Raw genomic sequence first — 19,810 nt, forward strand, 5'->3', positions numbered from 1 at the left:
ATGGTCAGAGATATACAAGTGTATGGATCCGGTTCCCAAGGTATTTATAACTTAGGTTTTATCTTGATTATGTTATGGAGATTCAATGATCCTTAGAGCAATTTTTAATCCTAGAACCCCCCTCTTTAATGTGTAAACGAAATATCGGGTGGCTTTTATTCAGATTTCCATGATTTCATTCACTGGTGATATTGAATTTCGTCGATTTTTTGTCTTGAAATGCAAACCGTTTTGAACCTTTGTGAAATTTTTTGACATTCTTAACACGCTGGTTAAAAGCTTAAATTATATATTTTAATCCAGTGTAATTAAACTACGCAATAATTATGAGAACTGGAGATATGATGCTCTATGTAAAACTTCATAACTTGTGCAATATTACATTTTTAAAGATACTACAGCGCCGACAGCCTATACACTGCTCATAAATCTACATAAAATTGCAACAAAGACAAATGAAAAAAAAAAAAAAAAAATGACAACAGTGTCATAATAATGATCGTTTATAAGACCTAAAGTTATAATCCCACTAGAGTGACCGGTCGTGTTGACCTTTGATTGGTAGACGAGTCGATATTCATGAAGGGAAAATAGGTACATGCGATGTATATTACATGTGTGTATGCAGCATAAAACGTTACTAATTAAAATATATGTAAAGGTTGTTTAGAATCACAACTAATTGATGTACTTGTTTACATTTCAACGACTGGATCTATATATACATATATATTTTAATATTTCACCTTTTTGTACAGACACATTGTGTATATGACATACGGACTTTGCTTAGTAAGCTTAATATCGTTGTATAATAGAATATCAATTCATTAAGATTTTTTGAAAGACCCGTCACTGTTCGCTGTTGTTATCCCAAATCGCTTGCATGTAATATTTCGGCCTGTTATTCAACAACACGTACACGTACATTATTTCCTCGAAGTACCGAAACATATCTATCTACGCACAAATGGAATCACAGTCAACGAGACGGGTTGGTAGAGGCAGGGCAAGATAGATATTTTTCCGGACGTAATTCATTATTTTTATACTTCAAATAAAAAAAAATACAATCAGAAGATCAAAGATGGTAATAGCACAAATTATTCAACATTAGGTACTTTATCAAAACATGAAACAGTCCATTCTTGTTTTAAATCAATCATAATTACTCTTTTCGGCGCTGTAGGCATCAATCGACCCTAAAACAAAAACAAGGGAAGTAACTCGAATTGGAAAGCACCGGTTTGCAGGAAGGGCGATAACTTTTGCTGCCTTACGATATTCCTGATAGATGGTTCAAAACCAAGAACCTGTGTTAACATGCAGGCCTATTTTCATACAAAATACAGCATTTTACAGTCATCCCATTGGAAACAACAAACAATAAATTCGTCCGGAATTATTTTAATACTCCGAATGAAAATAACAAATAGCAACATCATACTTTGGGCTGAATCTATGCTGGGTTTTTTTTCCTAAGAAAACGATAAAATGTTCATTGCCGCCCGTTTGAATGAGTATCGAGACAAAAGACTTCAGATTCTACACGAGAACTGTCCAACGTAATGATTGTCGTCACAATGAAGAAAATTTTGACTTTGATATGCTGTCTTCTTGTGCGATAATCCTTCAAGCGCCAAGAGACTTTTAAAAATATTTTCTCGCTGAAAACAACCCTGACACGCAGGCATAATAAATTTGTTACGAATTTGACATGTTTCAGGGCATCAGGGCGTACCGACATTTTAATTATTTATTTATAATTTACTTTTTCTGAACTTTATCAAAAACGCCATTTAACAGTGTTGTCAGCATCCGTAACTTTATAGCCAAAGACACACATTAAAGTTACAGTGTGTGTCCTGTTGGGTACACACGAAGTGTCACTTCTCACATCATAACTCGTGTCTGAGATCGGTCTTTCTGGCTAACGTTCGCTGGACCTTTTCCTACTTGATAATATTGCACAGTTCTTTTCAATGGCAATGCATAAATGGCTATGGCTTAAGAATGTGCCAGTTTGCTTCATAAATGTCTTAGAACGTCATTAAATTGTCATATAAAGATGTACAGAATCTTGTGATTTTTAGTTTTCTTGTAAGATCCTACCGGAAACTGTTTTGTATAATACGGCCTGTCTAAATATACACTTAATTATCTTGTAACTATTTGGCATTTCTTCCGGAAATATCGTAAGTGCGTAACGAACAAAATAAATTTGGTGATATTTTATAGGAACATAGATAATTGGCACTATGGTATATGCACAGGCGTTTGCTTTTGTATTTCTAAAAAATAAATATTAACCCTTATTAACATATATTAGGAGTAGATACTAATATATTTTTCTATAAATACTAACCAGAAGCAGACGCCTGTGTTGTCTGTATGTGAAATACATTGTATTATACGAGAATCATTTCGTGAAATTCTAACAATTTGTGCGCTTCTTTGAAAAACGCATTGCGGTATTTTAATACAATGTAACCCCTCTTTTCTTTTACAAAGTACGAAAATACTATGTATGTGAAGCTTGTCTCTATCTGACAGAATTTGAAGCCCACAAATTGTTTTTAAGATAGAAGTTTAACACCGGGGGCGATAACTAAAAAATTGGGTGTTCTCCAGACATTTCAAATTTGTGCTACCGTACAAAGACCCGTCGATTTTTGCGTGAACAGCCCTCGCAGGTGGCGAGACTAGACTGTTTTTACAACGGGGTAGGCTCATCAGAGTCTGATAAAACTGGGTATGTGTATCATGCATGATTATTCATTTGATACTGTAGAAAATGGGGATTGGCAAGAAAAATCATTAATCCGCTGAGCGAGAATTGGAGTACAATAGGCCGCGGTACGCTCGCGACAGATGATAGCACCCCGCACGCGCACGCTTAGCAACGTACGGTACGCGCGTGCTGCTTACAGCATATGACGGTGTACTTCCGTGAATTGATGAGTGTGGAAGAGGCTGTGAATTTGTGAATGAGGCAACACGCCACACGTGCTTTTGTTTGTTTGTTTGTTTGTCGTACAGGTAATGCCCGCACATTCGCCAATCAATCCATACCGCTCACACGCGGTGGCGTACAGCGAGTGTTGTCATTAGTTGATGGGCTTTGTGCCACACGCTCATCTCTCTCTTCATCCCCCGCCGATGATTGATTCAGCTGCTGGACCTTAGTATTACACCCGGGAAGAGAGGAAGGTTTATCTAGAGAGGAGGTTAAGTTGTGCTAAAGGTCTCTCCGGGTGGAATTCAGTTTAAAGCTGCCGAGAAGCGCATTGGATTATTTACAGTATAAATACGACGATTTGTCGTCCACGGAATCCATTTGTGATATTCGGTGAGGAATTTCAAATGGTTTATGTGGAGAGTATGTGACCCCGTCAGCAGAAAGATATGACCGTCGGGTCGTACCCTGCCCTACAAGCCCGGGGGTGGTGGCTGCTAGTTTGTGTTCTATCCTGTTTGGGACAGACATCTAATGGTGAGTACTGTGCAGAAGCTACTTCAATTATCCTTTTTTTTTTTAAGTCTAATTAAATAAAGTAATTAAGGTTTACTATCACAGACTATTTTGAGTTTTGAGCATTGGTTCGTGACTGGCGAGCCTACTTTGTAGGAAAATTGGAAAGCATTCAATTTAAACATGAAAGCCCTATTTTCTAATTTGCCTACATTTTTTTTTCATCTCAAATCAAGGTTGATGACATGTCTTAAAACTTATAAAAAAAACCATTTAATATCTTAATTATTCACTCAATTAAAAATGAAAGTTGATAATTACGGAAATATTAACATTGTATTTGTATGTAGAAGGATTAATAAAAGTTGTCATATTCTAAAAAAAAATCTCCCCTATCAATATATACATTTTGTACATTGATAATTAAACTACCCCGACCCTGCAACAATCAGAAATGTTCAAATTGATTTCATACATGTCCCTTGAAAACTCATCCATAAACTCATCCATTTATGTAAATTGAAAGGAAATTGATTACGTGTATACAAAATTTACCAAGTACAGTACTACATGTTGCTACTAGGAAAAGATAATAAGTTTGCTGAAGGAGAAAACTATCACATGCGCTTGTGAGTGTTTAAATAATGTATCTACATTAGAACTATAAGCTTTAAAAACACACTATGCTTTTACATTGTTGTAAAGCATTAGACACCCCACCTCCCTCATGCCAAATTGTCCCACCCTCATAATTTCCTCTTCAATCATCAAATCTCTTTGTTCCCTAACAGTGCTGTGATATCCATTGTCTATGTATTGTGTGAATCAATTAACATCCTCATTGTTACAATATGGTTCCTAGCCTCCCTGTTTATGGCTATTGTATTTGATAACAATGGCTGAAAACAGCAATTACAGCTACAATTTAAAGCAATTTTCTTGAATATAACTTTATGATTAATTTCTGTTTGTGATAAGAAAAGACATTTTTCCTCTCAAAATTCGTATGGGGGGGGGGGGGGGGGGGGGGGGGATTGTTAATATGGTTACTTTTGTTCATAATATTGTAATTCTTGTTTGTGTTAAGAAGGTGACTCAGTACTGTCATTTTCATGAGAAAAATGCTAAATTAGAAACAAGCACTTCCAGTAATTTGATCGAGACAAGTTTTAATTCAGCTGATTAGAATTAATAAATATCAATAGGAAATAGAGAAATTCTTGGAGGTATTTCGTCTTTCAAACAGATTGTTCGTCAAATAATGATTTCTGGGATGTATTTTATCTATAATTAACAGGACGTCACTAATGGAATCATTCTCGTTGTATCCCCGGCTAATTTTCTGAAAGGAAACACCATTTCATTCATTAAAATGTTTCATTGATTGTCATGAACCCAAGTATAATGATTAAGAAGGAAATATTAATTGAAAAAGCAATTCCAGTGGTCATGTTGACAATCTTTCGATCTGCTTCATATCAAACCCCTGAAATAGCTAAACAAGAAAAACTAAAATAATTAGGAATTTTTTTGTCGGTTTGCGACAGTGATTTAACGAAAGGTTATTATCTAAAGGAAATTCGCAAATAAACAATTATCGCAAAGACACAGAATTTTCTTTATCTCATATAGTTCTTAATAAACAGAATTCAGTATTTCAGCCCGTATAGGAAATTTTCTTTATCTCATAGTTCTTAATAAACAGAATTCAGTATTTCGACCCATATAGGAAATTCAAATATTACATTTTTCCTATAATAGAATTGAATGACCAGTATTAACCTGTTTGGAGGTGGCCGTTTGGTTTTATTAACAAACGCATTAATGATGAATCCATACACTACGTGAGTCATTTTTTCAAGGCTTGTGTTATCAATAAGTAATGATCTGGCGCGGTACTAGTAGATTATTTGGTTGGAGTTATAACCACTGGTCACACATTCATGTGAGAAAAGCATGCATCGACCTATATAGATATTTAACTATTGAACAGATGTTCCATGAAAATCAAATGTCTGCTTTTGTAATATTTTTTTTTTTGCTGATTTCCAAATCTTCATTGTTTTGATAGACATTTTTATTCCTCATTTATCTTTTTAACTTATGAATAAGTAACACACTTAGTTAAACATTTAAGATAACCATATGTTATTTTGTATAGCTCTAAAGATTTTTAAAGCAGATGGGCCAACAGCTTAATCTGTCGAAATATCAGGTAATTTGCGGAATGTATTGCGAAAAGATGTCTGGAACCACAATTGCATTCAGAATTTTTACATATTGTGATTCATGATTAAAACGTGCGAGCTTTGATTAGCACAAAATTTAAATGAAATCACAAAAAATCACACAAGAATTATGCCTGTCAGGAAGTCAAAACTGGAATGCTTGAGATTTTTGTTCATGATATTGATAATTTGATACTTCAACCCATTTTGTTGCTTAAATATCTTATTCTAACCTCATGGACTGTAAACTCAGTTTTAAAGAAAAAACACCTTAGGTAAGTGAAAAAAATGAATTTAATTTTCAATAAATGTCTAATTTTGATTAAGATCAAAATTTTGCTTCAAAGATCGCCATATTTTACAAAATAAACTGGAGCTACCGTCCAAAATTGATTGACAGACTGTATGATCAGTTCCTGTTTTTAATCATGAGCAAGTCAAAGACAGTTTTTTTATGCTTGATGTATGACATATATCAGAAATGTATATTTGAAATATTTAATATGAAGAAAAGATATTGGATGTAAAGTCTTTTCCTTGACAGATGCCCTATGAATTTCTCTACTTTTGACTGGCAGTGTTTTCTCATCCGTTAACGATTATGTGTCTGGGAATAATCTGATATGAAATGTCTCAAACATATTAAAGTTTCATGTAAATGTCTTATAATATGATATCGACTAACATTATTTTTTTTTACTGAAATGGAAAGCGTGTATGCAGATAATTTCATTTGAAAAAAAGAAAAGAGAAATAAATAAAATTCCATGATGAAGATAAAAAATCTAAATCTAATAAAAAAAGAATAGAGAAATAAATAAAATTCCATGATGAAGATAAAAAATCTAAATATTTAATTTTTTTTTGCAAATCTTTACATGTGTATCTAGATAGTTTTGTATTTAGCTCCTATCAACAGCTAAGGTCATTTAAGGATGCCCCCCCCCCTGTGTGTAAGATGAATGTGATTTGGTGATTAATTGTGTGTGTTTTGGGAGACTGAGGTGTATATTCGCATTTGTCTCCCTGTGAAAACACGCCACTGGTACCGACTTTATAGTGCTACCTCAATGAAACATACTGCTGAAGACACTCAGAAAGACACCTCACTTGGTTACGTTGTGCTGGAAACAGTCAAAGTAGTCATCCCACTCCCAAAAATATTTAAGCGACTGATTCAGCTAGCATGTGACCTCAAAGTCTTCGAAATATTCGAGTAAAACAGGATTTAATTCTTAAGAAAAACCACAAAATGTTCTGATAAATGATGTCATACAAGACAATATTGGAAATGTTCCAACTATGTTTTGACGAGACCGACGTGAAATATTATAGCATGTTAGCTTTGTGATTCACGTTCCCAATGCTCTACTACGATACTGGGACCATCGTGGCCAAAGCTGTACGGCTTTTATAATTGTGTAATCGACGTGTGTTTGTTATAGATCTGGTGACTAATGGTACCTCATTGGTGTTCGCTGTTCATCTATTTGACCGTTTTTAAACATTAATTTTGTTTGTCTGGACACATGATGATGTGTTTTTGGGGCGAAGGTTGGATCTTTGGATAAGGGATTTGATTAAAGCCGCTGGGAACTTTTACAACTTGTATGGAAAATGAGGCAATTGATCAAGAAACTGTCAAAAGAATTAATTCATTTTGTTATGGGTTGTTCAGAGGAAGATGTTTTTTACAGATCACTATCTTGTATAAATTTCGATTGATCTTGTACCATGTTATGCTTGTACAAAGTGTAGGGGTTATGGTAATTTTTTGTGATGATATTTGGAATGGGCGAAGTACAGCTAGCTATCTGTCAGAAATACTTGGCTTGATGATATCAGAGAATTCTTGTACATGTTACTATCAAAATACCTGGGAAAGAAAATATTGCACTTAAATACATGCGAGGGTAATAATGAGAATCAGAATAAGACAAATGTTTAAAAAAAAATCGTAACTAATTCAAAATCGATAAAACAAGGGAAAAATATGAACAGAATTAATATAAATTTGCATGTAGACCTTTGCAATAAAACCTCAACTTCGTTGACGGCACCTGCCATGTAAGTCTAAGTGAAATCTAGGTGTATGTCATGTTCAGAAAATGAACCACTAGCTAGCTGATCCACGTACCAGGTATAACTAAGGAGCATTAAGACTTTCCCACGATCTTATATCATCAACCTGCATCTCTGGAAACTTTGTGTTGTTGTTTTTCTGTCAGCACTCGACATGCTCGTGCCATATGTTTGATTAGAACATGCAGAAAAGCAAAATCAGTTTGAAAATAATTGGTTATCATACAGTAATTATATTGACTGTAAACAACATTGGCAAGGTAATAGAATTGCCCTTGGATTTGGAAGTATATACCCTTTCTAGATACCACACAAAGATTCTCTATGTGAATGTCCTTTAGATAGGCTGATTGGGTAGGATTTTCACAGGTATCAAAAAGCAATGAAATTGCTTGAGAACGTAACATTTTTGTACATTATATTGAAATAAGAGAGGTCAAAGGTCAAAATGCATGGTATTTTAACAGCTGTAATGTGTATCACAACATTATTTTCGGTAATGAGATGCCTTTGGGTTTGCTTTAATGAGATACGATACACTTGCAAAATGCTACCTCCCGAGAGAAAGAGTTCCAATTGAACATCAGACCTATGTTTGAACACAGTTCGTAAGAGTTATCTCCCTTGTGAGCACTGATACATAATATAGTAAGGAGACATGTTGATCTATAACACCAAAAATACAACTGAACAATTTGATGAAATATAAAGGGGAGATAACTCTTCATATGTAACAATAATGACAATAATGTGTTGTATTTTTTCTATATTCTTGGTAAGGCAGGGATTGTTTTAGGTTACCAAATGGATGGGTCATTTTCAAGAAAAAGAACTATCGGTAATATAATTTATGGGCCATTTATAGAAATTTAAAGGATTTTTCTGAATCATGTGGGTCATTCTGGAAAATTGTGGGCCAATGGGCGGCCCCATGGCCCCCTCTAAAATGATCCCTGGTAAGGTAATGTTTTTATTCTTCAATAATCTAATATTTATCATAATCTGTCATTGCAAGAAAGCTAGGTTATTTGCTTTCATTTATGACGGAATAGTTTTTATGAAAAAAATGTGCAAATTTTCATATTTTGTGGTGAAATAAAAATGCCCTCAAAAATGAAATTCTTACATGTAGTTTCTTAACTTAAGAAGGAATCTCTTTTAACCCTAAACACTTACAGAAAATTGTTGCATTTTTCATCCTTATTTCGAAATAATTGCTTTTTTTTTTAAAAAAATAGCATGTTTTCCCAAAAACTCTACAAATATCGAGAAAATAAGCATTTACTTATATATCATAGTAATTTTTTTGCAACAAGGCAAATGATGGCACAGGAAAGATCACTCATGTGAATTTTCATGGCAATCGGTTCATTATTTCCTGACCTTGTCCTATCCCCTTAACAGTCTGTATTATACACTTATAATGACTATATATATAAAACACCTATATTTTTCACAATTTCATACCGGGGGTGGGGGGGGGGGGTAATTAAGTCAGTTTAAGTCCATCAGGATGAGCATTCTAAAAAGGTAGTATAAAAAATTTGCCATAACAATGTATTGGTCAGAAATGCACTTTCCTGTTTTAAGTTGCAAATATGACACAAATTTCTTGTTCATTGATATGAGATTCTGAATTATAATTTGAAATGTTTGAATTATTGAGAAATATAGAATGATTATTTCTCTATCTTCAATCAAATTCATATTTACCATAGTGACAACAACATATGACACTGGTGTTGAAGGTCACCAAATTCTGAGATAGACTTGTTATTTTCCCTCAGTGGTTGTGACCTTGGTCATAATGAAGGTCATTAAACTGTGTATGGTTTGCATGCATACAATTACTTGTGCTAAAAGGAATAAAAGACAAAAAATGTGACAATATCTTGAGAGAATGTGAGATCTTTATATATAATAAAGAATTATATTACAGTGTTTATTCCTCTAACGATTCTTTATGGTGATTCCCAGTGCAGAAATTATTATGTTTTGATGTCCGGTTGATATTGTTATCTGTTTGATTGACAACCACATGTTCTCTTAATGTGTCTGAAATATACCTATCCTTCATCATGAGATATATAAATTGTCTACGGTGTGATGTCAAACCTCTATATGTCAGGCAGTGTTGACCTAAACACACTCAAATCATGCTCCCTCGGCTCTCCTGATGTTGAACAAGAGACCAATGACGTCTTCAGGTTTTTCTCACAAACCATTATTAAGACCTGCAGTAATCTTTTTTTCTTTCAAATAAATGACATTGACACTTGCTAAAGATCAAAGAAGATTAAGAAATATTGAAACTTCTGAGCAACTTGGTGCCATGCCTCCCCCTCCCCAAATTTGCAAGAACCAGCATATGACCTTGACATTCATTCAAGGTCACAGGGTCAAAGGTCTAAATGCAGTGTACATGACCTCTTTCTCTATAACCTGTAAGGGTCATAAGCTTAAGGTTATAATATTTAAACTGTTCATTGTTCACTGCATTACTTAAGATGCAGGTCTATCAATATGATTTGTTCAAATAAATGACCTTGACCTTAATTCAAAGACACAGCTAGGGGTCAGATTTGTTAAAATCTGTAAAGAGCTTCTTAAGAAATTCAGTTTAAAGTGACTACATATTACAGCTGGTATTAAAGAATAATTGTTATAATGAAATTGTTTTATGTGCTTTAAATAGCATTAAAAGGTTTGGAGCTCTCATCTTTTAATGGGAATTTCACATAACTGATGCAGAATTGTGTTAATTCTATAATAGATCAGGCATTTAAACAGTAAAGCAGTTACAAAATGCTGCCTGCTTCACACTGCTTTTATTGAATATCTCAAAATTGACGGAGTATCATAGTTTTTTGAAGCTATTTTTGTTAATTTGGACCCTAAGGTCCATTTTCCACTTGCTGAAAACAACCTGATAAATGGAAGTCCATTATAGTAACAGGGCCGTTCTATCAATTTAGTTGTTCATTTGGGCAATATATGTCATTGGCTTACATGAAGCCACTCAGCACTGCCCAATGATCTGGATTACAACCGACACCTAATTTGTCTCTATCTTTCGATCCCTATAATAATACTCTAAGGCTGAATCAGAGGATTAAATATCAATATATACTGTTTCCTTAGATCGGAGTATTTAGGATTGATCCCAAAGCCTATTGAGAAGAGCAAGTCATAAACCTGTGTCCGATGATGTTCGTGAAACACTTGTGTCCAGACAAACGGAGGAAATGCGACTCGGTAATAACGCACATACAGGTCATGCCGTTGATTTTCTACCGACTGGCAGACGCATAGATCAGATGGTTATTGTCACAAAATTACATCTGTGTTATTGTTTTCCGAGGACTTAACAGACTCTGACGATAATGTTGTATGACATAAATTGCCCTCCACAAGCTGACGTCATTAAGGTTCCACAGCAATTTGCGAGCACTACAGTATTTAGAATAGAAGTCCATCGTCCTCCTCACTCAAGCCATTGCTGTTCGCTAGCCCAATTAAGTTCTGAGTGTCCAGGACGAGACGTCCATATCTAACATTTGGCCCATCAGTGGTTGAGACTGGGTGACCATATTCCATCACAGAACACTTTAAATTGTAGCCATAGCTAGGTTTTGTGTACCCATTTAAGTGTCTTTGCAGCGTACAAGGCAGGATGATGGTTAGATATTTTATTGTATTTATCTTGTAATATAAGCCCGGGGGGAAACTTAACCTTTTAGTTAAACTAGGGTGTTGACATTTAGTTGCAAAGCAAAGAAATTAATGCTAGCATTTGTAAGCAAATTTTTACTGAACAGCTTATTACCCTGAATGACCTTATGTTTATTGAGAAATATACATGTATACATATGCTTACAAAGTCACTATAGGGACTGGCTATCTTAATCATTCAATTCCTCTGACCACAGTGGCCAAGTGGTTAAGGTGTCCCAACAGCTATCCACCTCTGTGGTTTCGAGTTTTCATGAAACCCGCGTTGAGCAGTTGCCAGGTACTGACCCTATAGCTACTGGCCGCCGGCGGTTTTTCTACGGGTACTCCGGCCTTGTCCTCCACCTCCAAAACCTGGCACATCCTTAAATGACCCTACCTAGTTGATAGGGCGATAAACAAAATAAACCAAACTAACCCAAGCATTAAAGAATGATTTTGAAGAAGATCCTACCTTTTATATGACAATGACAAATTTTACAGAGAAGATAGCTGCCAGTTTGAATTTCAATGCTTCTTACCTAACAAATCATACAGCTCTCGGAAAATCTTACCGAAAAGGATATGTCTGCTGTTACTATCTACATGTTATAGACGGCCATTAATTGTGACGGCTGACCCTCCCAGCAGGAGTCCAGGGTGGTTTCTCCATTCTTTTATGTCTTCTGCTGGGTGAATAACAGATGCATGCACACAGTTAGATCGAGAGCCCAAGAATAAGTCTGCTGTATCCCTTTGCATATTAGTTGTAGAAGGCAGCTAAAAGTGATCAAATGTGGACCCTTGAAGAATAGGGGATTTCCTTCTATACCTTCTGTTTTGGAGGCATTAAAGCAGAGATCTATATACTAATTTAGTATATAAGTCTCTGATTAAAGAGACCAAGCTAGATATGTTGCCCCTCCATCACAATTAACATACTTAGGATCTAAAATCTTGTCCTTTCTTTCCAGTATTTTTCTTTCTTTTCTGTGTTTTTCTTTTGTTTCCTTTTTAGCTCACCTGGTCCGAAGGACCAAGGTGAGCTTATGCCATACCGTGTCGTCTGTCTGTCGTCCATCCGTCGTCCGTCTGTCAACAATTGACTTCTTCATAACCGCAGATTGGAATTTGACCAAATTTGGTCAGAAGCTTCCTATGGGTTGCAGACTCAAAATTGTACAAAAGGTGGGGCTGACCCTACGTGGGCCTGAGGGGCGGGGGCCAAAAGGGGTCACTTTGGCTAAATTGATATAAATGACTTCTCTGAAACTGAGCAATGGATATAGCTCAATGGTGGGATTGACCCTCTGGGTGCCCCAGAGGGACGGGGCTATTATTTGAATGGTAGCACTCCTATGGGGTAGAAATTCAAAATTGGACAAATGGTGGGGCTGACCCCCAGGGGCCTGAGAGGTGGGAAGAAAAGGGTTCATTTTGGCTTAATTGATATAAACGACTTCTTCTCAGAAACTAAACAATGAATATCACTCATATTTGACTGGTAGCATGCATCCCTAAGGGCTGGGGATTCAAAAAGCTACAAATGGTCAAGCTGACCCCCAGGGGGCTGATGGGTGGGGCCAAAAGTGAGCAATTTGGCCATATTGCTATAAACACTTTTTTTGTAGTGTTGAAACTGTTAAGATTCCCAACCCATAACTATATGCAGCATTGCTGGCCACCATGAGATAACCACAATCCTGTAGCAGAAATAGGCCCTTGGGTCTTTCCCCACCCCTAGGGGACTTAGTTAATTTAAACACAATTATGTTGAAGAAACAATCCTTGCGGTCTTTCCACTCCCAGAGGGAGACTTCACTGCATTTCTGGGTTTTATCTTTGAAGCAGTTGAGGTCGTCCCTAGCTCCCAATAACTATATATAGTATTGTTAGACAAATAAAGCTATTAACAAATTGAGATATTTTGATGTTTGGTCAAATCCAACCAGGTGAGCGATACAGGCCCTCTGGGCCTCTTGTTTTCTTTCCTTCTTATAATTTCTTTTCCCAACTCTACTCTGTCTTTTTCTGCTTTATATATTTTCTTCAGTTGGTATATCCTTGATACCATACCTGATATAAATGGTTGTTGCAGAAATGTTAAAGACAAACAAAAAACATCATTACTTTGATATATTTCTCTGAAAAAAACATTACCAAAAATGACGTCATAGTATATTGTGGAAAACATTGCTGTTACTTTGATGGGGATTGTTTTAGGTGACAAAATGAAAAACATTAAAAGAATTTTAAAGATTGGACGTTTCTATGATGTTTTTTATTTACTAAGTGACGAAGCTGGAAAGAGACGAATCAGTAAAAAGCCTCGATCAACACTGAAAAACAAAACTACAGCTACAAACGTACATTGTATGTCAATTTGTATCTTGTCGATTGACTCAGCTGTCACATATGTATATTTATGTGTTGCCAATGTATTTAATTTCTGCTATCAGACTCGGCAAACTTCCCTAAACTTGACATATATATCTTTGAGTCCCCGAACCATCACAAAAGGTCCAATGAATTGTAACAACTGTTTGAGGTTTTACCTTCTATGAGTAGACAGTTGAGATATTTAGTTTAGATAAAAGTATTTAGCCACGAGAGTTGTATTGCTATCCACGTGTGATGTGGCAAAAATGACATTTTTATCTGCAACAAAATGTTCCAACATCCTTTTCACTTGAATTATCTTGATACACATTCTAAATATCATACGATCTGTGCTTCTCCCTCGCACTGCCGTAGTATACAATCAAAGAACCCGTGCCGAATGTAACTATTTATATATACAGTGAGGTAAATTTCACAGAAGTTGTGCAAGTCAAATACACACACACATTTCTCTTATCAGCTATAAAACCTCTATAAAAATTTACAGTCTGGTTTTCAATACTGCTTTTCAAACTACTAGATCTTATTTAGTAAGCTTATCTTAATTTTAACAACCTAGATGGTACATATATATCAGTAAATTTGTTCAAATACGATTCCCTTGATGTTTCAAATTCCAATTGATGAACAAAATGATTTTACAAAAACGACTTTTAACTTATATCTGTGATTATCATTTACGTTTATCTTACTCTTCAAATGCCTTTCAGACAAAACCATTCAAAAATGTATATCTCTAATATTTTTTTTATATTAACTTCAAACAGCATGATTGGCCCTGAATTATTTCATAATTGTGTCAGCAATTACCTAAATTGTTTCCAATTGGAAAACATTTCATCTACAATACCGTATTTATCCTGTAGTTGGCCCATTTAGTAAAAAATCTCTGAGTCATTGCTATGTAGTTCTGTGAAAAATACAAGCAATAATGCTATACAAGCAATGATGCTATTTCATCATGCAGTGATAAGCCCACCTGCTTTGAATGAAATGCTATTGTCCTGAGATAGGCCCACCATCTAATTTTAATTGAATGTTATTATCCTGTAATAAGCCCACCCTCTACTTTAAATTGAATGCTATTATCCTGTGATAAGCCCAGTCCTACTTTAAATTGAATGTTATTATCCTGTGATAGGCCCACACTCTACATTAAATTGAATGTTATTATCATGTAATAAGCCCGCCCTCTACTTTTAATTGAATGTTATTATCATGTAATAAGCCCGCCCTCTACTTTAAATTGAATGTTTTTATCCTGTGATAAGCCCACCCTCTACTTTGAATTGAATGTTATTATCCTGTAATAAGCCCACCCTCTACTTTAAATTGAATGTTATTATCCTGTGATAAGCCCACCCTCTACTTTAAATTGAATGTTTTTATCCTGTGATAGGCCCACCCTCTACTTTAAATTGAATGTTATTATCCTGTAATAAGCCCACCCTCTACAGTGGAACTTCGTTAACTCGAAGTCGACGGGACCACGAAAAAACTTCGAGTTATCCGAGTGTTCGAATTAAGCGAGTTATCATTTTTGGTGAAAAGTTTGGTCAATATTTGTCAACATTATATAATCATTATAACTTCGCTCTGTCGCTCATCAGTTTAGTGTGAAGACTGGTCAATACATGTAAATACATTTATATATGTAATGTTTCGTTATGTCACTTGTAATTTGGTGTAGTTTTGCCGATATACAGTCACGATAAAGTTTCTTTCACTTAGTCACTTTAATAACGATCTGATGTGCAAGTCATGTTTGCAAAAGGTAAACGATAAAACGGAATTCGACAAAATAACAACTTATTAATGTCAAAACAAATAACCGTTTAAGTTTAACACAGATTGCATACAAAATGTAACAGAACCATTACCTTTTATTGGACATATATAAAATACTGTTTGATCGGCCTACTTACTTTTTATTGATAACCACGCCATTTCCATGTGTATTAGCACCGGAAGTTGGGTTGCGCATGTGCGTATAAAATGTTACTGTAACTGAGTTGGCGTTTTATCCGATTTAATAGACAGCACTGACCGTTACAATTGTACTCGTAACACCTCGGCAGTAATTCCGCTATTGTTTCAGCGGTTTAAAGATTTAATAGGCGCCGGTGACTGTGTCATTTCTACACCTGTAAAAACATCAGCCGGGTAGATCTACCGGTGTGTCAGAGATTAAGTTCCGCTTGAGCGAACGGGTAGATGAGTTGTTGCCTATCGTGTGTACTGATATCGGCGACCGCCTTGGGAAATTACCTGATGTAAGTAAAGCAGTACTTTTTATCACCAAGACTTGTTGTTATAAGATTCAACCGACAATTTCTTTTATGAATTTATGAAACACTTATAATAGCATGTAGGTTAGTAGTGCCGATATGTTCAGTATTACAAACGGAATTAGCTCTTAAAAAATGTCGGCGTTTGCCACCGATCGACGAAAATTATACTTCGAGTTATTCAAACATTTCAAGTAGGATTTTTATTGTTGGGACCAAATTTTTACTTCGTATTATCCGAGTTTTTTCGAGTTATCTGAATTCGAATTTTCCGAGTTTTTTTTTACTAAGATAAAGAGAGAATTCGGCCGGGACCGGCGAGGTACTTCGAGTTAAGCGGGGTATTCGAGTTATCCGAGTTCGAGTTAACGAAGTTCCACTGTACTTTTAATTGAATGTTATTATCCTGTGATAGGCCCACCTCTACTTTTAATTGAATGTTATTATCCTGTGATAGGCCCACCTCTACTTTTAATTGAATGTTATTATCCTGTAATAAGCCCGCCCTCTACTTTTGGTTGAATGTTATTGCCCTCTGATAAAGCCCACCTCTTCTTTGAATCAAATGTTATTGTCCCCAGACAAGCCCACACCCTAATTGAATGCTATCATATTGCCTTGCAATAGGCCAAATATTTATGTGAGGAATTAGACACTAAAAGGATCAGATTTAGTGCGAACTCTCCAAGTTATTTACCTGATGTTGGCGCTGGATGAGGAATGGAACTGTGTATACCAATGACGAAGGTCAATACCCTGATCAATTAGATGTACAAAAGAGACTGTGCAGCCACTGCAGCTCATAGGGGCATAAACAATATAGATGGGCCCAGAACTCTATTCATTTTGAGATGGCTATAGCCTTGGATCAACCTGAATTTTAACGAGGTATTAAACATACATGGACGAAACTTTCACAGGTGACAAATCGGTTCCTTATCTTTCAGTCATTATTACATTGTCACCGGGGTGTGGAATACAGATCCAGAGAGACACAAAAGAGGTTGTCCGGTTGATGTTTTAATCAGGTCCTGAAACCTACAAAGACGAGACAAACATTTACTCACAAAGACTTCTAAATCGAACACTTACCCAGTCTCGAACGCGAGTTCCACACACCATTCACCATTACTACTATGTCAACTTACCAGGCTTCTATGGCGACAAATTCAGCTCGGTAATCTCTCGATGACTGATATGAGTGCTTTGTGCTGCTGGGCCACTTGCGCCGACGTCCAGCAATGGAATGATAGCAATATAGGGAGAGAGATAGAAAGCCAGAAGGGAAGTTACGTAGACAGGTGTGGGAACGCAACGAGCGTGCAAAGCAAGTGCAGGTGTTAATTGCTGAGTTGCGTTCATGCGTCCATGTTACGTCGGACTGGTCCGGCTACTTTGTACACATACCTTATATTCCGCAGGACAGGTACTTTGACAGGATCATATAAACAACATGTCACGTACACAGGGACTTGACGCGCACATACACAATGCATACTTATGTATACATGGACAGGTATACAACGTACCATACTATGTTATATATATATACGGTATATATATATGAATATGTATATAACACCTGGGTTACAACATTCTATGACAATTAATTATTTCTACCGATGGGCCGCGGTGGCTGAGTGGTTAATGTGTCCCGACACTTTATCACTGGCCCTCCACCTCTGGGCTGAAAGTTCGAAACACATATGGGGCAGTTCTCCCAGGTACTGACCGTAGGACTGTGGTTTTTCTCCGGTTACTCGGGCTTTTAGTCCACTTCCAAAACCTGACACGTCCTGAAATTACCCTGGCTGTTAATAGGACTTTAAATAAAAAAATAAACCAAATTTTATTTCCCGTAAACAGGGTAACTTCTAATTGGTTTTCGTTTTCCTTTTTAGTTTCAGTACATGTTCAGGATGACATATCATAATGGATATTGAGACAGTGTATTTACTCTGATATGGATTAACGATATCATATACATGGAAATACATGACATTTATTACCAACATGTTTACACAAAGACACTTGTTGTCATTCATCATGTTATGAACTCATATATCCATACATCATTTGTTAAAGCAAGGATATTTCAGAAAAATCAATAATTGCAAAAATTTGTGATATGAAAACAAGATTCATGATACATAAAAAATCAAATCGTGCCAAGAGCGAAAACAGCTGTTACGGGAATATCTTTTCACAGACATTTAAACTGATCAAACATTTTAGACAACAGCCATTGGAATATTGATGCCGGATGTTGCAACATTACAGATATTGATTTCAATCGAGATGTACGATCCTTAACAGATAGTTCGTGAAACACCATGTGCCGAGCCTCCGTGTTCTCTAAAACATTTATTTGATCAAGTCTATATCAAATCGTTCTCCGCGATCGTGGAAAGATTTTTATCTAGTTGTAGGAAGAAGTTCTTGTTCTTGTAAAGATACAATGTATGTGGCATGCTATTCCATCCCATCGCTTTACATGGTGAGAACAGATTGTGTTTTATGTACTAAAAGGATTGAAATATTCTATTAAAATGGCACATTACGAATGTTTTCTTTAAAAAAAAAAGAAAAAAAAGGGAAAAAAACCTGTTATATGTGATGGTAATTATCTTGTCATCGCTTCTGCCATTGCTTTTAACTCAATTGAAAATGTTGTTTGGAGAATTTTTATCTATTTTAAGTTTCAACCGAACCCAAATCTTGATCGATTGCTTCTAGGAGTAAAAGAAAAAATTCTTTCCTTTTTTCCAACCAACTCACCCTTATATAAATAGCACTATAATCATTCCAACTACCAACCTGTATAAATTACCTTAATTTTTCCCCGATTGACCGATTCTAAAATTATATGAACTTTAATTGTGTTGATAAGACTTTTAATTAAATTAAATTTAATTTTGAAACTTTTACAGCTTAGAGGACAATAGTTTATATATATAACAAAAGGACAAAGACACCCACTCTTACTTGTTCCATCATACAATGTACATGCTACAAATACCATCAACTTACGATTACACATTGTAATTAGCATGATACAATACAATATTGATACTCCATTTTAAACACATTTTGATAAAAAATCTTAAGTACTTCCTTGCAATATGTTTGATTCAAGTCCTTCCTTCCTTTCAGCACTTTCCTAAATTGTTAATTTCTTTCAATTGACCAAACCAAACTAAACCACACGGACCCTAATTTTTCTACCCTTAAAATTTTTAGTGGCAATTTAAAAGTGCTGAAGTCATGATTAGTTTCCGATCTCATAAAATCCTACCTACCTGCCCTTTTTTCAACATCAAACACAAGAAACATGTTCTTTTTATCTTAAAACCTCTTAATATAGCACAGGATCGGGCCATAAAATCGTTTCAGAATGTCTGAAACTACATGTATATTGATTTATAAAAAAAGTTGTTGCACAACGAGTTACGAAAGGAAAAAAATAAGAAACATGTTGCAGTCTGTAAGACAGAACCTATATGTAGTAATCTATCATTGTCTCTTTAAATTTCTCACGTTTGTTGTTGGTGCTGGCGGTGGGATACAGTTAATGTACAGCTTCAGAGTTGAAGATGGTGTTTTCCAGTAAGAAACACGAAAAAAAGTTG

At 35.5% G+C, this 19,810-nt stretch overlaps 1 protein-coding gene across 1 annotated transcript in view; it reads left to right on the top strand.

The window, feature by feature from the left end:
• Positions 1-19,810, top strand: part of LOC117337813 (low-density lipoprotein receptor-related protein 4-like) — a 170,870-nt gene continuing 151,060 nt past the window's right edge. Inside the window, exon 1 of the mRNA XM_033898935.1 lies at positions 1-40. Within this exon, the coding sequence (XP_033754826.1) occupies positions 1-40 (40 nt within the window). The remainder of the gene's footprint in view (positions 41-19,810) is intronic.

Source organism: Pecten maximus, chromosome 11 (genome assembly GCF_902652985.1).
Source record: "Pecten maximus chromosome 11, xPecMax1.1, whole genome shotgun sequence".
Classification (NCBI taxonomy): Eukaryota; Metazoa; Mollusca; class Bivalvia; order Pectinida; family Pectinidae; genus Pecten; species Pecten maximus.